The sequence below is a fragment of the Perognathus longimembris genome, chromosome 11 (genome assembly GCF_023159225.1).
Source record: "Perognathus longimembris pacificus isolate PPM17 chromosome 11, ASM2315922v1, whole genome shotgun sequence".
NCBI classification, from domain to species: Eukaryota; Metazoa; Chordata; class Mammalia; order Rodentia; family Heteromyidae; genus Perognathus; species Perognathus longimembris.
Window position 1 is genome coordinate 38,464,012 of NC_063171.1, and position 21,152 is coordinate 38,485,163.

General features: G+C 43.1%; 1 protein-coding gene across 1 annotated transcript; it reads left to right on the top strand.

The window, feature by feature from the left end:
* The first annotated feature begins 8,541 nt into the window (after window positions 1–8,541).
* Cd5l (CD5 molecule like) lies at window positions 8,542–20,368 on the top strand. Its single transcript, XM_048357184.1, has 6 exons — window positions 8,542–8,636; window positions 10,773–10,799; window positions 15,624–15,944; window positions 16,945–17,262; window positions 18,003–18,323; window positions 20,184–20,368. Exons 1-6 carry the CDS (start codon window positions 8,609–8,611, stop codon window positions 20,186–20,188), a joined length of 1,020 nt encoding a protein of 339 aa, XP_048213141.1. The 5' UTR covers window positions 8,542–8,608; the 3' UTR covers window positions 20,189–20,368.
* The last annotated feature ends 784 nt before the right edge of the window (window positions 20,369–21,152 follow it).

The window sequence follows — 21,152 nt, forward strand, 5'->3', positions numbered from 1 at the left end:
TGTCACATGATCCCATTGAGCTAACGTCACTGGAAAGCACCGAGCCAGGGCAAGACTGGGAGGCGCCTGGGCTGGCTAGAGAGTTGGGGGCTGGGTGCAAAGCCAGTTCTTCCGGTTCCAGACCCAGAGAACCATAGCCTGCTTCCGCATTCCCCTAGGGCTTGGGGGAAGGGCGTCAAGCCCCCCCCCCTCAAGTCTAAAGGCTGGATCCCAACACTAAGTAGCTAGGATTATAGGCATGAGCCACTAGCACCCAACTAAAGTTCGTGTGTTTTTTATTGGTTACTTGGTTCAGCTTTGTGCATGAAGAAATTAATTCTGTAAAGGGGAGAGGAAGATGATTGAGTAGAGAGAACAATTATTTAGGTCCCAAAGAGGAAAGCAGTATGTAAATAGATTTCTGTCCAATCAGTCTACTTGAAGCATAAGTTAACTGAATTCTATTATTAGTAATGTGCTGCCTTCTTAGCCTAAAGATTCTCCAAACTCCAGATGCAGCCCAACTTCCGTAGAGATACCCACCAGCTTTGCTGTCTCAGCCTACAAAAGAAGCGTTTGAGAAAGGTTTCTCCCCTTCACCTGATCTAGTTATTCAATTTATGTGCCTGTCTCATTATGGTGGGCACTTTCCTAATCTCCACAGAATCATCACATCTTTGCATAATTGAAGATACCTACTAAATGCTGGAGAAAACCTGAACAAACTTAACCTGCCAAACCTGCCAACTTAACCTAAGTCATTGGCCATGACCCACACAACCTATTTCCCAGAGGAAATCTTCCCAAAGTCCAGCTCTCTAAAGATAACCTGATGGACACAAACTGATCAAAATGATATGTCCTGTTAGAAGTCATCAGAACCTTCCATGCTTGTCGAGGACATGGACTCAGGTGAAGACTCAGGTAGGGACTGACTGAATAACTGCTGTTTCTTTCTTCTCATTCACATGGGTTGCCTCTGGGGCATTGTGTACCATTATATTCTGCCACTGTCATGTGGCTGGTGACTTAAGATTCTGTGTCATTCACTGAATGCTCAACGGGACTGTTGCTTGGTGCTGCATAGCTCACAACCAGATGAACCTATAAATGTGACCCGGAAAAGGGACAAAGTAATACCCAGCCGGAGCCTTGGACCTACATAGCTTGGCTGCTGAGTTTTCTCTTTCAAGTCCCACCTAAATTAGCAGAGGACAATCTACTCTCACGAACCATCAATTTATGAGGAAAGGCAAACTTTTTGGATGTAAATGTGCATCATCCTATGGGCTATGGAAGATATAAAATTGTTTAAGAAATATGTGCCTGGGGCCCCATGCCTGGAGCTCATGCCTGTAATCCTAGGTACTCAGGAGGCTGAGATCTGGGGGCTGTGGTTCGAAGCCAGGCAGGAAAGTCCACGAGACTCTTTTCCAACTAATCACCAGGTAACCAGAAGTAAGACTGTGGCTCAAAGTGGTAGAGCACTAGCCTTGAGTGAAAAAACTCAGGAACAATGCCCAGGCCCTGAGTTCCATCTCCATAATAGACAAAAAAAAATAATAAAAAAAAAGAAATGTCTGTGTATTTTTCCAATTGTGAGACATTGTAAAGAATTTTATGTTTGTTCATGGATAATATATTTACATGGCTCAAAATCCAAAATATGGTATATATTTTCACCTTCTGCTATTTAGTTCCCTTTCTTGGAAGCAACCTATCAATTGCTTAGATACTATTTTTTTTTTTTTTTTTTTTTTTGGCCAGTCCTGGGCCTTGGACTCAGGGCCTGAGCACTGTCCCTGGCTTCTTCCCGCTCAAGGCTAGCACTCTGCCACTTGAGCCACAGCGCCGCTTCTGGCCGTTTTCTGTATATGTGGTGCTGGGCAATCGAACCTAGGGCCTCGTGTATCCGAGGCAGGCACTCTTGCCACTAGGCTATATCCCCAGCCCCTAGATACTATTTTAGAGAATTTTATACATAAACTATGAGCTAAGTACACAGCACATATACATTTACTGCTGCTCTTCTTTCTTATTCCTCCTCCTCTTTTCCACCTTTGCCTTCTTCTTTTACCTCATCCTTTTTTGTGCTCATACTGAACTCAAGGCCTGGATGATGTACCTTAACTTGTTTTGCTGAAGGCTAGTGCTCTACCACTTGAGTTATATCTCCACTTCTGGCCTTGTGCTGGTTAACTGGAGATAAATCTCATGCACTTATCTGCCTGGGTTGGCATTGAACCATGATCCTCAGGTCTCAACCTCCTGACTAGCAAGGATTACAGGTCTGAGCTACCCGATTTCTTCTTTTTGTACAAGTGGTAGCATAATTTACTCCTTGTCTTCTTCAAATGATAGCTCTTAAAGGTTGTCAGCAAATAAGCTCTCCATTCATTTTTCAGGTGAATACCATTCTATTATGTGTGGCTATCATAGTTTATGTTCCACTATTGATGAATATACAGTTGATTGTTTCTAATTGCTACTTATTTTAAACAATAATGCAATGAATGGATTTGACTACATGCTGTCTAACATGTGTGCTATAATAGAGAATAGATTTGGTCTGTGCTATCAGTTACTGTATCCCCAGTAGTACTCATAGCAGCACCTAGTATACAGCAGCTGATCAATAAATAACCATAGAATTAGCCTTTATTGTCATAGCCTCTAAGGCAGGGAAGAATTTGATCATCTCCAAAGTTCATGCTGTCTGACGAGACTGAGCATTTTCTCCATATAAATGAAGAAGACTACCCTGTTGTTCCCAACTACCTCAAGCCCATAAAAACAATTTCCCTCACATCTACAATTCAGATTGTCATGCCCTAATAGAATAAAAAGAAAATGTTTCATTTTGTCGGATAGAAATTTCCCCTGAGAGATTTCCCTAGCACTTAGTTGCTTTGTTTAATTTTGGGAACATGTAAATTGTGTTGCTATTCTCAGTTTCCCAATTGAGAAGACAGTGTTTGCCCTTGGCTCATGTTCTGACTTCGGGTCAGGCATCTGCAAGCTCAGCAAAGAGAGCGAATTTGCTGAGAGTGAATCAGGCTCATAACCTTTTCTTCTATGAGTAAGTGATGGGCAGAGTCCCCACCCCTAGATCCAACCTGGAAAAAAAATGTTCAATCAGATACATGTGTCCAGACTCCACTCCTCTGTCCCCCTTCCAAAATAAACCCAAGTCCTGACCCACAGTCCTCGTAAATGTAACTCAATTTAGAAACAGTCATTGCAAAGGTAAGCAAGTTAAGATGAGATCTTCAATATAATTTGTGCCCTTAGATAAAAGGGGATGTGTGTGTGTGTGTGTGTGTGTGTGTGTGTGTGTGTGTGTGGAGTGTATACCCAGCATCCATGTACTGGAGCATGAACTTGGGGCCTTGTGCCCTCACTTAGCTTTTTCACTCAAGGCTGATGCGCTATTTAAGCCACACTTCCATTTCCAGCCTTTTCCTCGTTAGTTGGGCTTGGGTGCTGTCCTGAGCTCCTTTTGCTCAAGGGTCTCTCTCTACCACTTTGAGCCACAGCTCCAGTTTTCTGGTGGTTTATTGGAGATAAGTGGCTCGTGGACTTTCCTTCCTGGTCTGGCTTTGAACCACTATCTGAGCGGCCTGGCTCTAGATTTATTACACTGGCATAAAGATTTTATCTTGTACCTCCATAGGAGTTTGGTCTGTGCTACTATTCACAGCATACTAATTTTTTTCCAGTAATAAAAGTTTGCATTAAAATGCTAGTAGTGGACTAGAGGTGTGGCTCAAGTAGTAGAGTGTCAGTCATGAGCAAGAAAGCAGAGGTCCTGAGTTCAACTCTCAGTAACAGCACAAAAACAAAACAAACAACAAAAAGAGCTCTTGCTAGTAGTAATTAAAATATTAAACCAATGAGTAAAAAAGTTACATTATCATGTTTACTAATATTATGACTAATTAATAACATTTTAATGGTTAAATGTTAATATTAAGCAAATATCAAGGAGAGATACTATATTAGTAGTCATAAGAATATAATAGGGACTGTGAATAAAACTTATCATTAAATTTTTATGTTTATAGAGAAGTATTCAAAATATACTGCATTTTAATATGGTATTTGGATCTTGAAAGAAAAGATTGTCTTTAAATTATTCCCAATTATTATCTCCTTCCTAGAGCCGGAGATGGTGTCTGATACATAAGGGATAATTAGTAGATAGTTGTTAAATGAATAATATGGTTCACACCTGTAATCCTAGCTCAGGAGGCTGAGATCTAAAGATCACAGTTTGAATCCAGCTTGGGTAGAAAAGTCCATGTGACTCATCTCCAATTGACTACCAGAAAGCCAAAAATGGAGCTGTGGTTTAAGTGGTAGAGCACTAGTCTTGAGTGAAAAAGCTAAAGGATTGTGCCCAAACCCTGAGTTCAAGGCCCAGAACTGGCACCCCCACCCCACACACGAGTAATACTTGATCAAAATTTTATTTTGAAATAAAATAAATATTCACTGGCAGAGAATATCCCAATCTCAGTCTATTCTCCTCCTCCCCTACCCTCTCTGTCTCTTTACTCCTCCTCCTCTTCTTGCTCAGCTGTCTTCTTCTACTCCCCTTACCACTTCCAGTTCCTCTATCCTTTTAGCCATACCTCACATCCCTCATACCAACAGCTCTATTCCATTTCCAAGCTCTTTACAAGAAAGACAAGCTCCAATGGATAGAAGAGGAGGGAGGAGCTGAGAAGAGGCCACCACACTTGTGTGCAGGCCACATGTAGCAGGAATAGTGTGGGCACAGAGAAGAGGACCAACACACTTTCAAGAAAAAATTGGGGCTAGTGAAGGAGAGATGGTTTGCATGGCCACATAGATTAAGAAATCCATCATCTCCTTGGTGAGGAAGGATTGGAGGAACTCCACCATACATGATTCCCAAAGCTAGGTAAGAAGCTCCCAGGAGTGAGTCTCCTGACAAAGCTTTCTCCTTTCACTATTATTATTGTGCCCCTCTGTGGGAATCTGTAAGTGAGGATCCATAAGGAGAAATGGAATGCCATTCTCTGACTCTCAGAAGGATGACAGCTGCCTGAGAAAGATCTCTTGCCCCTAGCATTCCAAAGGCCACAGAGCCTCCCTAGGTGTAAACTACTCAGCTCCCTACTTCCCCAGACAGTGGAGCCGGTCAGGAGCCTAGCCAAATTGTGTTTGTTTACTGCTCACTTTCTTCTCCTGTTTTCAGGAAGTCACCAACAATCCTAGATGTCAGTAACTCCAAAGAGACTGACTGCTACCTTGTTCTCTGCACGTATTCCCCAATTTGATGTTGAATAAAAGCCCTGTTCGTGGGAACCTCTGGATCTGTTGCCGATAGCAGGCAGCAGGTCCCCTGGTGCCCCGAAACCAGTTCCACGGTCTGGTCTCCATCATTGCTTTGCTGAAGGCGTTTGCCGCAGGGACAGCAGGTGCAGTGAATCCCAGTAACCCTCGAGGAAACTTCCCTTTCCAGCACCACCTCTCAGACAGACTAGCCTTCCTCTCTTCTCATGGCTTACACCTGACCATTTATTCTGACACTGTCAGAATTAGGCTCTCCCACACCCCAGCCTGGGGTTTGAACTCAGGGCCTGAGTGCTGTCCCTGAGCTTTTGTGCTCAAGGCTAGTGCTCTACCACTTGAGCCACAGCATCACTTCCAGCTTTTTCTGAGTGATTTATTGGAGATAAGAGTCTCATGGACTTTTCTGCCTGGGCTTGGCTTTGGATTGTGATCCTCATATCCCAGTCTCCTGAGTAGGTAGGGTGACAGGCACCAGCCACTGGCATCTGGCTAGAACCCAGACTTTTTAATCTCAGAAAAGTATGTCTTCCACAGGTCTAGGTTAAGGACCAAGACTATCCAGGGAAATAATTTTGGCCCATGAGGGGGCTAATTAAAAGCAATCAGCACTGGCAAAGGAGCTAGCTGCCCCTACTTAGTGCTTCTCTGAGGCGTTCTCTGGTGAGTCTTTTGCTTTGCTGTCATTTTGGATTCCTGTTGGAAAGAGGAACATGACCATGGATTAAGCAAGATTAAATTAGTTAAATCTGTGCTTAAGAAAAGGCAGAAATGAAAACTGATCAACCTAGCAAAAGAGAAGTAAAGAAAGTGCCAAATATTTTGCTGATGGTCAGTAAGCAAATGAGATAGAACATGAGTGAGGTTAGCCTATCTTCAAAGCCCTCCCTTATCATCTGCTCTGCTATCTCTTTTTAGGGATGGATCCAAGGAAGTTCAGAAAATCACAGGCAGAGCAGAGCAACAACAACTAGTTAATGGCTAAGTTAGGTTTTATCTTGACATTATCCTTCTGCTTGTGGATGTCAAAACTCCAGACTTGCCTTTGGATTCCAGGATTTATACCTGCAACCTTTCAGGTTCCCAGTCTCTTTGCCTCAAGTTTCAAATACATTACTCTCTTATAGCAGTTGTGTGTGTGTGTGTGTGTGTGCGTGTGCGTGCACGCATGCGTGCATGCATAGGTTGGTACTGGAGCTTGAACTCAGGGCCTGGGTGCTGTCTCTCAGCTATTTTACTCAAGGCTGGCATTTTACCACTTGGGTCACAGCTCCATCTCCAGCTTTTCAGTGCTTAATTGGAGTTAAGAATCTCAAGCAAAAAATTACACTTGGACATGAAAAATTAAACAGGGCTCTGAACATGCACACGGTTAGGCCAAAGGAGAATATTCTTAGGAGAGGATCACAAAGGCTCAATAGCTCTGTGCACATGATCATATAAAATGTTTGTCAAAAGGAACTCCCAAGGGCTGGGAATATGGCCTAGCAGCAAGAGTGCTTGCCTCCTACACGTGAAGCTCTCGGTTCAATTCCCCAGCACCACATATATGGAAAACGGCCAGAAGGGGCACTGTGGCTCAGGTGGCAGAGTGCTAGCCTTGAGCGGGAAGAAGCCAGGGACAGTGCTCAGGCCCTGAGTCCAAGGCCCAGGACTGGCCAAAAAAAAAAGGAACTCCAAGAAATGGAGGGTGTTTTTCTTGTTATTTTACTTTTTGTTCTTTTTCCTCCCTTTTCATTGCTTTTGATTTCTGTGCTTTTTTGTCTTGTATGCAAGTTTTCTGTTTGGGAAAGTGTAAGGGAGCACACAGAAATGGTGGGACAAAGGGCGAACAAACACAGCAATGATACTCATGAGACATTATGTTGGAAATGAGCTATATAACTTGTGGGGTGGGGGAGGGACAGGAAAACTGGGAGGAAGCGAGGGAAGAGGTGACTCTGTTCAAAAAGAAATGTACTCATTGTAAGGTTCATCCTGGGAGGGCTCCATGCAGATGGTCCTGCCTGTCTAAAGTCTCTAGGGCAGGGACAGAGAGGTGTGGCCAGGTGAGGGGAGGTCGATGCCTCTAGGTATGCCAGTTACCTAGGTAACACGGGGACTGGGTGGAGACTTTAGACAGGTGAGAGCATCTGCATGGAGCCCTCCCCAGGTAGACCTTACACTCATTATGGGTGGACCTTACACTCATTACACTCATTACCTGACTTAAGTAACTATAACTCTTCTGTACATCACCTTTATAATAACAATAAAAAGAATATATTATGAGCAAAATAAAAATGAATGCTTACAGCAGACAAAGGTTTGTACTAGCTTCCTTGCATATCACAAAGAAGCTTAGATGTTCCATTGCAGAAGAAAAAATAGCCTGCTTGAGCGAGCAGGCTTTGTGTTAGCATATGCAGTCAGATGTTTGACTAATTTAAAGTTGAGTAGCTCTTGAAGCACAGCTGTACCTATGAATACAGCAATGCAGAGGGGTCTGAGAACAGTAAGGGTTTGATACTTAACTTCTGTCCATCATATCTTAGACCTAAGGTTCACCTGAGTTCCCTGATAAAGATGTGCATCACCATGAGGACAGGTTGTCAACCAGCTTTCCAAAAATGGCCACACCCAGCACAAGTATAGAAGAAGAGCAGAGCTATATATCAGTCCCTCTGCTCAACACTTGGAAAGCTGATTGGAAAGTAGATAAGGCAGTCCTATGGGCAGGGCTTGACACCATGGCTCTGGTGTCAATATTAGCCTGTGGAGCCTAACTGGCTCCAAGGAGAATCTCTGCATTGACTCTGTGACCTCTAACCCCCGTAGTCTCTATGTGCTTCTTATGAAAGCAAAGCAGTCCTAATCGGCCTACTTCCCCCAAGAAATCACCCATGGAGGCTGAGCATTGTCATATCTTCTAATGACAGAGGGCCACATTTGGCATCTGTCTTCCCTCCTGGGAACTGGTTCTCTGTTTCTGTACTGAAGGAGCCGAAGCAGAGATGGAAGAAGCTAGGCTTTCAGCAGACGAAGTCCTGACAGCGTTTTCTTTTTTTCTGATTTTGTTTTCAGCATCTTTCTGTCAATCCTAGCCACCTCTTTTCCTTCCTCTGGAACATGCTGGATTCAGCAGGTTCAGCTCTATGAGTTCCGCCTCCCAGGGCTGCTGGTTTCTGGTCATTTGATAATGCTTCTGTCATACACAGGACCCCGCCTTTCTTCTTCCCTTTAGTACAGTGGTAGCTCCAAACAGAACATTGCTGCTTGGGGCTGGCTTCTAGCTTTATATTCTAGCTTATCTTCATTGGCTGCCTGAGTCATGGCTCTGCTGCTCTTCTTGGTTCTTGGTGAGTATCTTCTTCGGTTGGTTTAGGCCTCAGGGTTGTCTGGAATTTTGATTGGGAGAATTTCTTACCTAAACAGATTCAGATATTTTTCAAGAATGACTCCTTCCCCCCACCATTTATTTATTTATTTATTTATTTATTTATTTATTTATTTATTTATACATCTGGCAATCATTCTAAACCCTACAAAGCTCACAAATCCACATTCAAATTTATAATATACTTGATTGTCAGATATTTTTCCTGTTTTTTTTCCTATTACACTGGAAGATTTGTGACAATTTATCTAATTCCCCCTTTCATAATTTCACCTAGATGGACTATTAATAAGAAGACAAATGAATGGGTTCTGGGTAGCAGCCAATAGAGCAAGGCAAGAAAGTAGAATTGATTGTGTTACATTGGCCATTTTGTTTCATTTCCTCTAAGAAATGTTTCACATAATGTTTCTCTAATTTTCTCCCCCCCTTTAAAAAAATTACCCAGGTTAGTCTAGAGATTAATTTAGAAAATGAAGTTTTTGGAGCCACAGAGACTTGGATTTTGTCTTGGTTTGCTGATGTCATGTTTACGTTTTTTTAGATGATGATACTTCTCTTAATCTTGTTCTGTAACCTCTGAAATGGAGACAATATTATGTTCCTTAAAAAATTTTGAAAACCTTTTCATAAGTTAATGAACATACCTTTTCATAAGACAATTAATATCTGCTAAACCTCTACCCTCATCAATCCCATCAATTTTTTATTGTCTTGATGCCCCAGGCCATTACAAAAGCCTACATAGAACTTTCGGTTTACTGTTTATGTACTAGTTTAGCTATATCTTAGATGCCTTTCTGTCCTGCCTCCCCACCCCAATCCCCATAGCTAGCCCTTCACCTCTTGGGTGTGCTGTTGAGTCTCCCAGGCAGTCCCATGGCCTTCTTGCAATCCTATTGCCTTCATTAAGTCTTTCCTGTCTAAGCCACCTGCAGTTATCCTCCAGCCCAAATGCCACTGCCTCTATCACTTCTGTTCCTGCAGGCAAGGCTGATGCATCTCTTTCCTTCTCAGGTACCCAGGTTTTGTGTAGGAGGTTATCCAGTCTTAGCTAGAGGGAGCCTGAGACTGAGGGTCATGGTTCAAAGCCAAACCTGACAGACAAATCTGAAGTTCTTATCTCCAATGAAGCAGCAAAAGGAAAAGCTGAAAAAGTGCAGTTGTGGCTCACGTGATAGAGCACCATCCTTGAGCCTAAAAGATAAGGGACAAAGCCCAGGTTTTGAGATCAAGCCCCAGTTCAAGCAATAAACAAATACAAAACAACAACAGTGAAAAAATATATACTTGCTCTTTCAGAGGAGTTGTATAAGTAGACCAGTTGTTGAAAATGCCTTGGCCCCAGGGGTTACTTAAGGTTGTAGGGTTCAGATCCCTTATGGCATAAGGAGGGAGATAATGGGCAGATGTGCTGGAGGCTCAGGCTCTTAGACCAGGAGCTATGGTTCAAAAAAGTCCCCCAAACCTCCATTCTGGTTTTCAACCTGATCTTCTAAGTCTTATGTAACCCATCTCCAGAACCTAGATGGGTGTAGGGTATTTGTTCTGTCAAGGGGCTTCCATAAGCCAAGAGGTTCAGCCAGTACATAGCCCTAATTCATGCCCTGTTGTGGCCTTGTCAAGGGAATGAAGATCCATACATAGATCCTATTGGGAAAACCTCAATGTTCCAAAGCGGGGCTGGGAGCTGTGGAGGCCGGCAGTCCTGCACTTGCTTTCCACTGTCTGCTCTCCCCTCCCCACATGGTACCATTGCCTTCCCTTCCACCAGTGCTTCTTCCCAGAACTCTTTCCTGTGGAGACAAGAAGCCACCTTCCCCCCCTTACCTAACCACCCAAGCAACTCAATCGAACTCACGAAATGGAAAAATCAATCTATCCGTGCCTGGGGTTGAGCCACCATTGTATGTAGAAGGATCGGCCGTGTTGAGTGTCTTTTGAGCTTGACCATCCCAGGAGAAGTCACCATAAAATTGAACTTGGAGGTTCTGCACTTATCTCCTCAAAATTGGTGAGGACTTCCAGAGAGTTGTATTCTTTAAACAAAGCCTTACTTGGTGATCTCATTTCTTTTCTTTTCTTTTTTTCTCCCCAGCTATTGGCATCAGACCTGGATTCTTAGGTGAGATTTATTTATTTATGCATTTATTTATGGTTGTCATCCCCAAAAGGACATTTAGAAGGCAGAAAAAATATGTTGTTTCCTGGGTGACAAAGAGAAACTGTGGTTCAAAACAAGCCCCCCAAACCTTCCCTTCTGGTTTTCTACCCGTCTCATAAGTCTTGTGTAACTAGATTTCCATCTCCAGAATAAAGATGGGTTTAGAGTGTTTATTCTGCCAAGAGACTTCTGTGGTCCAAAAAGTTCAACCAACATGCAAAATATGATATAGCTTTAATTGAGGACCCTTGTGGCCTTCCTTTTTTTTTTTTTTTTTTTTTTTTGCCAGTCCTGGGGCTCGGACTCAGGGCCTGAGCACTGTCCCTGGCTTCTTTTTGCTCAAGGCTAGCACTCTGCCACTTGAGCCATAGTGCCACTTCTGGCCGTTTCCTATATATGTGGTGCTGGGGAATCGAGCCCAGGGCTTCATGTATATGAGGCAAGCACTCTTGCCATATTCCCAGCCCCCCTTGTGGCCTTCTTAAGTAAATAAACTTCCTTTGGCCCTACCGGATTCCATCAACTCAAGGGCTACCTGACAACTTTGAATTCAAAATTTCATCTGCTTCTGTGTGGCACACTGCTTGTCCCACAGTGTCAGGCTGGGCTCAGCTTCTACAGACTGCTCCCCAGCAGTCTGTGAGGACATTGGTTGTGTACCTGAGGAGGAAATGGGGTTGCACCCAGGGAATGAGTTTATAAAAGATGAAGGCTCTAACAATCAAAATGTAAGTAGGCTCGTTGTAGATGATCAGCTCCCTTTACATTATGTATCCTTTATTTTATACACTGCTCTTTCTTTTTAGTGGAGATTTTACCAGACAAGAGTAGGTATAAATGCTACCAGCACTATGGAGGATCCTATGCCCTGTGGATGCAATTTTAGTGCTGCCTCTGAGCTCTCATTCTGATACTCTGACTTCCTGGTGTGTGTGTGTGTGTGTGTGTGTGTGTGTGTGTGTGTGTGTTTTTCTTAGCCTCTATGGATGTCACTTCCTGTGGGACAGGGAGATGACTGTCTCCCATCTCATTATAGTATCTCTACTGCCCCCAAGATATTGCTCTTGTTCCTCAGAGTCAGAATACAACTGCTCTGATGAACCCCTCTACCCAACCTTCTGCCTTTTATAGCTTTTCTTCTTCTTTTTTTTTTTTTTTTTTTTGGCCAGTCCTGGGCCTTGGACTCAGGGCCTGAGCACCGTCCCTGGCTTCTTCCTGCTCAAGGCTAGCACTCCGCCACTTGAGCCACAGCGCCGCTTCTGGCCGTTTTCCGTATATGTGGTGCTGGGGAATCGAACCTAGGGCCTCGTGTATACGAGGCAGGCACTCTTGCCACTAGGCTATATCCCCAGCCCTATAACTTTTCTTAACTCCTTAAGAAAATTCCCTTAAGGAATACCAAATTTGAGAGACACAGGGTAAAAAAAGAGAAATAACTACAAAAGCAATACTTGCAAAACTGTTTGGTGTAAGTGAACTGAACACCTGGGGGGGGGAGGGAAAGGGGGGGAGGGAGGAGGGCATGAGGGACAAGGCAACAAACAGTACAAGAAATGTATCCAATGCCCAACGTATGATACTGTAACCTCTCTGTACATCAGTTTGATAATAAAAATTTGAGAAAAAAAAATAAAGGTGTAGAGGCACTAAAGAAGTGTCTTTAGAAATCACCTAAATTCTTCATTAATGCAGGACAGCAACAGCAGTGTGAACTCTCTGTAAGATCTGTGATTACTGGCCTAGTACCATGAAATTGACCCAAGCTGCTTTGAGAAAAATTTTTGAATTTTGGCATTATTTGGACCATAATAAATAGAAGATGTATTTTTCAAAAGTAATCTGAATTATATTCTAGATTTTATTTGAGTAAGGCTGTTATAGGTCTAGTTTTTCCTTTATGACAGAATTGTGGCTTATTTATCAAATCTTGGACTTGTCAAGACACTATAATAAAAAAACAAACCTCAAAAAAAAAAAAAGAAAATTCCCTTAAGCCAGTGAGTGTTCATTCCTGCTGATTCCTTGCTTTATATTTTGTTTCATTATCTTAAGTAGTTGTACAAAGAGGTTTCAATTCAACAAGTCAGATTATGAGTACAATGTACCTTGATCAATGTCACTCCTTGCATCATCCTCCCCCATCTTTCTCCAAACCATTCATACCCACAGGTTATGTAGCTCCATTTTTACACATGTACATTGAATGTAATGATTGTATTGGCCCATCCTTCCTCTCTATCTCCTTCCTTCTTTTTGCTTTCTTCTTTTTTCCCTTGGAAACTGCTTGAGTTTTTCTTCCCCATTAAAAATGAAAATTCATGTGGCTAGGAATGTAGCTTAGTGGTAGAGTGCTTGCCTAGCATGCATAAAGCCCTGGGGTCAATTCCTCAGTACCACATACACAGAAAAAGCCAGAAGTGGCATTGTGAATAAAGTGATAGAACACTAGTCTTGAGCACAGAGAGGATGAGGGACAGTGCCCAAGGAGTGACAAAAAAAAAGAAAGAAAGGAAAGGAAAGGAAGGAAGGAAGGAAGGAAGGAAGGAAGGAAGGAAGGAAGGAAGGAAGGAAGGAAGGAAAATGCATTAAAAAGTAAGAAATTTTCAATGAAAAATGAAATAAAATAAAGCAGGTATGATCCTGATAGCAGTTATTTCTGGGAGTAGACAATAAGGTTGATCCAGACTCTAATCTTAGGTCCAATGACCCAGAATTATTTCTACATGACTCTCTTGATTTATATTTATACCGCAGATTTATAACCTTTAAACTCAAATGTGCAACAATGGAAACTTTTCTTAGCTATTTTTATGATTAAATTTTCATTTCTATCTCTAGTTTCCATTCCTCATAGTATCCCCCCTGCAAATGTTAAGGAAGAAAAGGAAACAGAAACCAATAATTCAAACTAAACTTCACAGTGCAGTCTAAAATCAGCTGGATCATGATTTCCTCACTCAACCACTACTCTAGGGTTGATTCCAAGCTGATTCTGGGGAATTTGTGCAAAGTTGAGACAGGGAAGGCAGTAGAAAATCTGGCCCTCATGAGTTATGCCATGCAGCAGACAATCATGTAGCTTCTATAAGGCTGTTCATATTCTACTAGGTCACAGACCAATAGTCAAAATATGGTGCTTTCTGGTATACCAGGAAAAGCCTGACCTCTCCCAGCTAACTCTGCCACTGCATGGAGATATGAAAGATTCATCCCCTTTGCTCTGTTGCTTTGAGGTTGTAGTCAACTTGGTAGGATTGTCTCAAGCCACCAAATATAAACTTTTCAAGGATACAAATCCTATATAACTTATCTATCTCATTCATCATGGGTTTCTGAGCTCACAAATAATATGTAAAATGCAATATATGATCAACAGACACTTGTCATCTGATGGGTTCTTCTTGGGTTTCTCTACACAGCCTTTCCTGCTCTAACTCTATATGTTGGTGGAAGGGAGAGAATTTCTGTTGGTCTTTTCCAAACCTAGAGTTCTAGTCATGAAAGAGAGTGAAGTCACTGGTTCTTCAGAACTTATCTGGGTTTTTTTGTTTTGTTTTGTTTTGGATGGTCCTGGAGCTCAAACTCTGGACTGGGGAACTGTCCCTGAGTTCCTTTACACTCAAGGCTAGCCCTCTATGACTTGAGTCACAGAACCACTTCTGCATTTTTTCTGTGATTAATTTGAGATAAGAGTCTTACAGACTTTTCTGCTCAGCTGGCTTGGAACCTCAATCCTCAAATCTCAGCCTCCTTAATAACTAAGATTACAGGTGTGAGCCACCAGTGCCTGGCTTATCTGGAGACTTCTAGGGCTTATCCTCTGAGCAAACCACTGGGGCTCTGAAACTATAAAGCTCTTCCCTTGCTGAGTGTTCTTTGTTATTTTTCAGAGTTAGACAGATGGGTAGGAAAGGGGGCAAGAAGAAGAAGAAGAAAGAAGGAGGAGGAAGAGCATGAATTAGAGGAGAAAAAGGAGGAGCAAGAGAAAGAGGGGGAGGGAGATAGAGAAAGAAAATGAGAGAGATTGCTCAGCTCAATCTATATATAGCCTCAATGTGGCTAACATGGACAGAGAATGTCATGAAAAGGAAGAATACCACATCTCATCCCTATTTCTTTTTTTTTTTGTTGCCAGTCCTGGGCCTTGGACTCAGGGCCTGAGCACTGTCCCTGGCTTCTTTTTGCTCAAGGCTAGCACTCTGCCACTTGAGCCACAGCGCCACTTCTTGCCGTTTTCTATATATGTGGTGCTGAAGAACCGAACCCAGGGCTTCATGTATGTGAGGCAAGCACGCTACCACTAGGCCATATTCCCAGCCCTCATCCCTACACTTTTGTCCTGGCCTATTGGACCCAATCTGAACAGTGTGACCACAGGGCCATCCATCTCACTGAGGCCCATTTTTCTCATCTTTGAAATAGTGGCATGGATGTGATCCTCTGAGTAGCTCCTGATTCTGACAACTAGAAAGTCTAAACACTGTTTTAAAATTTCAGCTAGCCTCTTTGCTTCCATATTTAACCTGAAAAGATAGGCAGTCATGAATTAGTATCTTGAAGTAGCGTTTCTTGGTAGGATACAATTGGGAGCATAATAGAATCAGGAATCAGATATGAAGTCCTGAAGCTCCTCTTCTTTCTTATTCTTCTGAACTCCCCTTTTTTTAGTTCCTCAAATCCCCACACCTTCTGTTAAGGGTAGAAAGGCTTCCAGCCTGACTATTTGTCCCTAAGCATCCTCTGCACTCCTGTCAGACCCCCAGCTAATATCTCATTTCTTTGCAGAATTTCCATCTGGAGTGCGGCTGGTGGGAGGTCCCCACCGCTGTGAAGGGCGGGTGGAGGTGGAATGGAAGGGCCAGTGGGGCACCGTGTGTGACGATGGCTGGAGGATGGAGGAAGTGGCTGTGGTGTGTCGGGAACTGGGCTGTGGACAAGCTAAGAGCAGTCCCAGTGGTCTTCTATATAGCTCATCGACAGAAAATATGCCAAATATCCTTATCCAGACTGTGGATTGTAGGGGAATGGAAGACACACTGGCTCAGTGTAAGCTGGAAGATGTTTTTGATTGCTCACGTGAAGAAGCAGCTGGAGCATCTTGTGAGAGTAAGTATGGCAGATACAAGGACCATCACCTTGCTGTCCATACCCCATGTGGCCACTCTTGTTCATTTTTATCTCTGCCATGGACGTCCACATCTCCCACATTCTCAGCCATGATCTCTGGAGACAATATCCACTACTTAGCTGAGTTAATGCTTTTCTCTTAGATTCAGGCTATAGGCCAATCTCTTTTTCCCCCTTATTTACAAAGACACAAACACACAGATCCAACAGCCATGGAACTTGTTGGGTGATATCCTGTATACCATGTGTGGAGTTATGGGGAAGATGGGAGCTTACAAGGCATGATGTGTACTTCTATAATGGTTCTGATTCTCAAGAAGTCTGTCATCTAGTTGGGAAGGCAGCTGCTGATGGGAACTCAACACAACATAGATGATTGACAGAGAGATTGATGGATACATACATAGACATGTACCCCTTTACTTTCTTATATGTATTTATTCTTTACATATTAAGAATCTCTCCTTTGCATCCTTTTTCCTCCTTTAGACCATAATTTGACTGAAAGGCTAATCTATATCTCCTACTTCTTTGTCTCCCCACCAGAGAAACTGTCATCTTTTCCTCTTTGCTGAAGTGTCATTCCTGATTCCTAGAAAGGTGGAGGTTAAAAGCATTCATCTGGACTACTAGGTTCATGCCAATGTTGAATCAAGATTTTTTTTTAATCTTTTGTATTAATCTATATTTAAACCAATGTTGCCTCTAACTGCCTCTTGAGAAGTAGAATGGGAAAACCGTTTGGAAAATTAAAGTGTTACAGAAATAACCATGATTTAGCTTGGGACTGAGAAATCACATTCACTTCATTTGAGTCACTCAGTCATTGTCACAGAAACCATCCATCAGGCAGTGCTTAGCTCTCTTAGTTAGCATGGTACTAAACACCAAAAATGGAGCTACAGGTACATGGAGGCCTCTTTTCTGAAAAGACCACATGTAGACAAGAAACAGATATTTCTCCTTTTCTTCTCTCCAGATCCAGAGAGCGTGCGGCTGGTCGGTGGCCCTACACACTGTGAGGGGCGTGTGGAGGTACAGCACCAGGGACAGTGGAGCACGGTGTGCAATACAGGCTGGAACCTCCGGGCTGCGAAGGTGGTGTGCCGGCAGCTGGGATGTGGGAGGGCCCTGCTGACTCACAAACAGTGCAACAAGGCTTCTCAGGGCCAAGGACCCATCTGGATGAGCCAGATATCATGCTCAGGACAAGAAGCAGCCCTTCAGGATTGCCATTTGGGGCTTTGGGAAAAGAACAACTGCACTCATGATGAGGATACATGGGTGGAATGCGAAGGTAATGGAAGGCAATGCCTTCACACCCAGAAACTAGATTCATCCACAGAGGTGGCTAAATGGACTCCCATCCTAACAACACAACAAAACCCATGCATGCCTCATATTGTAGTGAATTGTGTGGATTGTCAATGGTGATAATAGTAATAATTGTCTTGGTATAGGAAAATGCTCTTAAAACACTATATTAATATAAACTGTTATTCTATTGAATGCTATATTATAGAGGCTGGGCATGCTACTCCATATATCTGTTGAGTTCTTTACTTAAAAGACAACTAGAAAGTCATTTACAAATGTTAGATTTATAAAGTTAGAGGGGGGAAGTAAGAAGATTCTGGCTTAAAGAGGAAGTCTGAGCAGGCCCATAGAACAATCTACAGTCACAGAAATGCATGCGGAAGTCCCGGCGCTGGTGGCTCATGTCTATAATCCTAGCTACTCAGGAGGCTGAGATCTGGGGATTGTGATTCAAAGCCAGCTGGGGTAGGAAAGTCTGTGGGACTTTTATCTCCAACTATCCCACAGAAATCCAGAGTGGAGGTGTGGCTCAAGTGGTAAGATGACTGCCTTGAGTGAAAAAGCCAAACAAGATTTTGAGGCCCTGAGTTCAAGCCCCAGTACAGGGAAATACATGGAATGCTTCAAATGTGCTTATGAGGTTTGGGTGAGATGTAGATAACCTTATTTCCTCCACTTCTTTCTTCTCTCCAACCTCCAACTTCCTTTTCTACCCTGTAGGTGCCTTTGAACTGAGACTAGTAGGAGGAGACAGCCACTGCTCTGGAAGATTGGAGGTGCTACACAGGCATGTGTGGGGCTCAGTCTGTGATGACGGCTGGGGAGAGAAAGAGGACCAAATGGTTTGCAAGCAAATTGGGTGTGGAAGGTCCCTCTCTTCATCCAACAAAGCCCGGAAAAGCTATGGCCCTGGGGTGGGCCGCATCTGGCTAGATGATGTGCGTTGCTCAGGGGAGGAGCAGTCTCTGGAGCAGTGCCGACACAGATTCTGGGGGTACCACGACTGCACCCACAAGGAAGACGTGGCTGTGATCTGCTCAGGTGAGTTCTAGAGGTGGCGTTGACAAAGATGGCATGAGGATGGGGGAGGGAGAAAAGTGGCAGGGCTGGGCTCAGGGAATAGAGCAACTCTACCAGGACCACAGTGCTGCTTGTAGACACAACTTGTCCATGTGTTCTTCCAAGGAGAGGACTGGAACATCCTTGGGACCCCAAGAATGGGGTCGTTTTCATGGGAGGTGGGTATGTGGGAGGGGTACAGTGATATTACAACAAGAACACAGTCATTGAATAGAACAAGAGAGAATCTTTATATTAAACATGAAGAGAGAAAACAGGTTTCCAAAATAATCAAAATTGCCTTCTACATAGTCTCTAGTGAGTACCACTGCTGTATTTGTTCACTCCTTGTCCCTCTCTTTCTGTGGCTCCCCTTACCACAGACAGATAAATGAACAAACAGAACCAAAAATGCCTTTAAATCATAATGAAGAACTAAAACAATCCGTCTTTACTCACACCCCAGGGCTAGTTCTCTTAGACCACCCAACCTCCATGCCCTATGTTTGAACCGTGGAAGATAGTTCCACCTTGTTCTACTTGTCACAACCAAGACTTTATTTTCAGTGTGTGTGTAATTATGGCAAGGGATCCCACAAGACTGTGTAAGAGAACCTTATCTGAGAGAACAGGATATCAGCCCAGAACCACAGCCTTCTTCAGAAGAGTGAAGGAAAAGTCCCTGTCCCACTTTGGGCCAGGAAGTCTAAGTTCTTGAAAGAAAGATGGATTCATGAGCCACAGAGTTGAAGCCCAGTTACAGAGCTAGGGTTGAGAGCTGGCTGTGCAAATCTCCCTCGTTAAATAACTTATTCCAGAACTAGCTAAGAACCCTAGTTGTGGTGATTCATACTTGTAATCTCAGGAGGCAGAAGTTCAGGAGGATCACAAGATCAAGGCCAATCTGAGAAAACAAAAATAAGTTAGTGATTCCTCATTTTAATCAACAAGCAAAGTATGGTAGCATGTGCCAGTGATATCAGTTATGTAGAAGTCTGTAGGTAGAAGAATCACAGTGTGAGGATGGCTATGGACACAAACAGAAGTCTACCTGAAAAATAAATAAAGCAAACAAAGGACCGGAGGTGTTGCCCAAGTGATAGAGCACCTGTCTATCGAGCATGAAGCCTTGAGTTCCAACCTCAGCACTGCCAAAAAGAAAGAAAAAGAACTGCTCTTTAACCAAGAAATGTGGGGAAATAGTTAATGCCCAGAAATGGTTAGACTGAGTGAAAAAGATGCCAGGGTTCCAATCTCACTGCTGCTTTGTTTGATGGTGTGAAATCTTAGACACCTGCCATGTTTGCTCTGAAGACTTGTCCACGGGTTCTGTATTCAAGGCTTCTAACCAGCCACAGGCCGAAAATGTGTAGTAGAAGAAAACTTACATCTGAACTGAGCATACACAGACCTCTCTTCCTCTGATTATTCCTTTAACTGTACAGTATAAGCCAGTATTTACACAGCATTTGCATTTCAGTAGCTATTATAAGTAATCTGGAGATGATTTAAAAATACACAGGAGGATGTACTTGGCCAAATGCAAATTTTTATGACACAGATTTACATAAGGGATGGGGTACCTGTAGATTTTGATTTCCCTGGGAATCCTGGCACCAATTTTCCATGGCTACCGGGAAATAACTGTACTGGTTGTAACTCACGTGAAAGCTAGTTGCATATGTCCCTGGGGTATTGCCCCAGATTCTGACCTGACTTAAATCAGTTTCTTTTTCTCCTATTCTGGGCCCCAACCTACTTCCTTAACCAGTTTAGTTTGAATGAAATAATTCATTCCAAGTTGGTCCTCATTCTTACTTCATTTTCCTCTTCTCTTTACAGAGTAGTACCCTGAATTTTTTTATGCTGCTTGACTTGGCCCCCAATGGCCCTGTATGTCCCCTGCTGTTCTCCTGGTCTCTGATTATCCTACTGGCCATGTTGGACCTCAGACATTAGCCACCACTTCAGAGTCTTAATGATGTGCTGTGCCTTGATCCCAGGACCATGCAAGCTTATCATCATCATCACAAGAGTTGAACGGCAGATTCTGGCCTGTCCCTGTCTCTTTCCAACCTACTACCGTCCATAGATACCCACTGTGACTAGAGCAAGATTGGTGTGCAGAACAACATTAAAGAAATAAAACCACAAAATAATATCTGAAAGAGAAGGCAGAGAGACTGCTTTTTTAAAAAATTTAATTTGAGGGGGAAGCACTCCTCTTGAACTCTTTTCAGGCTTCAAGTGATCATAATACTACAGTGCTAGTTCTTGGAGAAAGAGGAACACTTTCAGTAGCAGAGCAGTGTCCTGTAGTCATAGACTGTCATAGTTTTAATCTTAAATGTCTCCCCCAAATTCACATGTTTGAGGGTTTGGCCTCCAGTGCAGTACTGTTCATCAGGGGAGCTTTTGAGGGGTGACTGGATCATGAGGCATCTGACCCCACAAATGGATTAATTTGTTGGTTCATACCTCAATGGACACTTGGGAAATAGTGGAAACTTTAGGAGTGGGGCCTCACTGGAGAAAGTAGGTAATTAGGAGCATGTCCTTGAAGGGTATATTTTGTCCTCTTCCTCTCTCTTCTCTTGCTTCTTGGTTGCCATGAAGTAAGCAGCTTTACTCTTCCACATGCTCCTCACCATGATACTCAGAAACAGAACTAAGTGACCATGCACTGAAACCCTGAAACAGTAAACCATGGGGATCTTTGCTCCTTTAAATTGATTTTCTCAGGTGTTTTGTGACAGCAATGGAAAGCTATCACATAGCTAGCACATAGACCTTGTATTAACATTTGGGGGA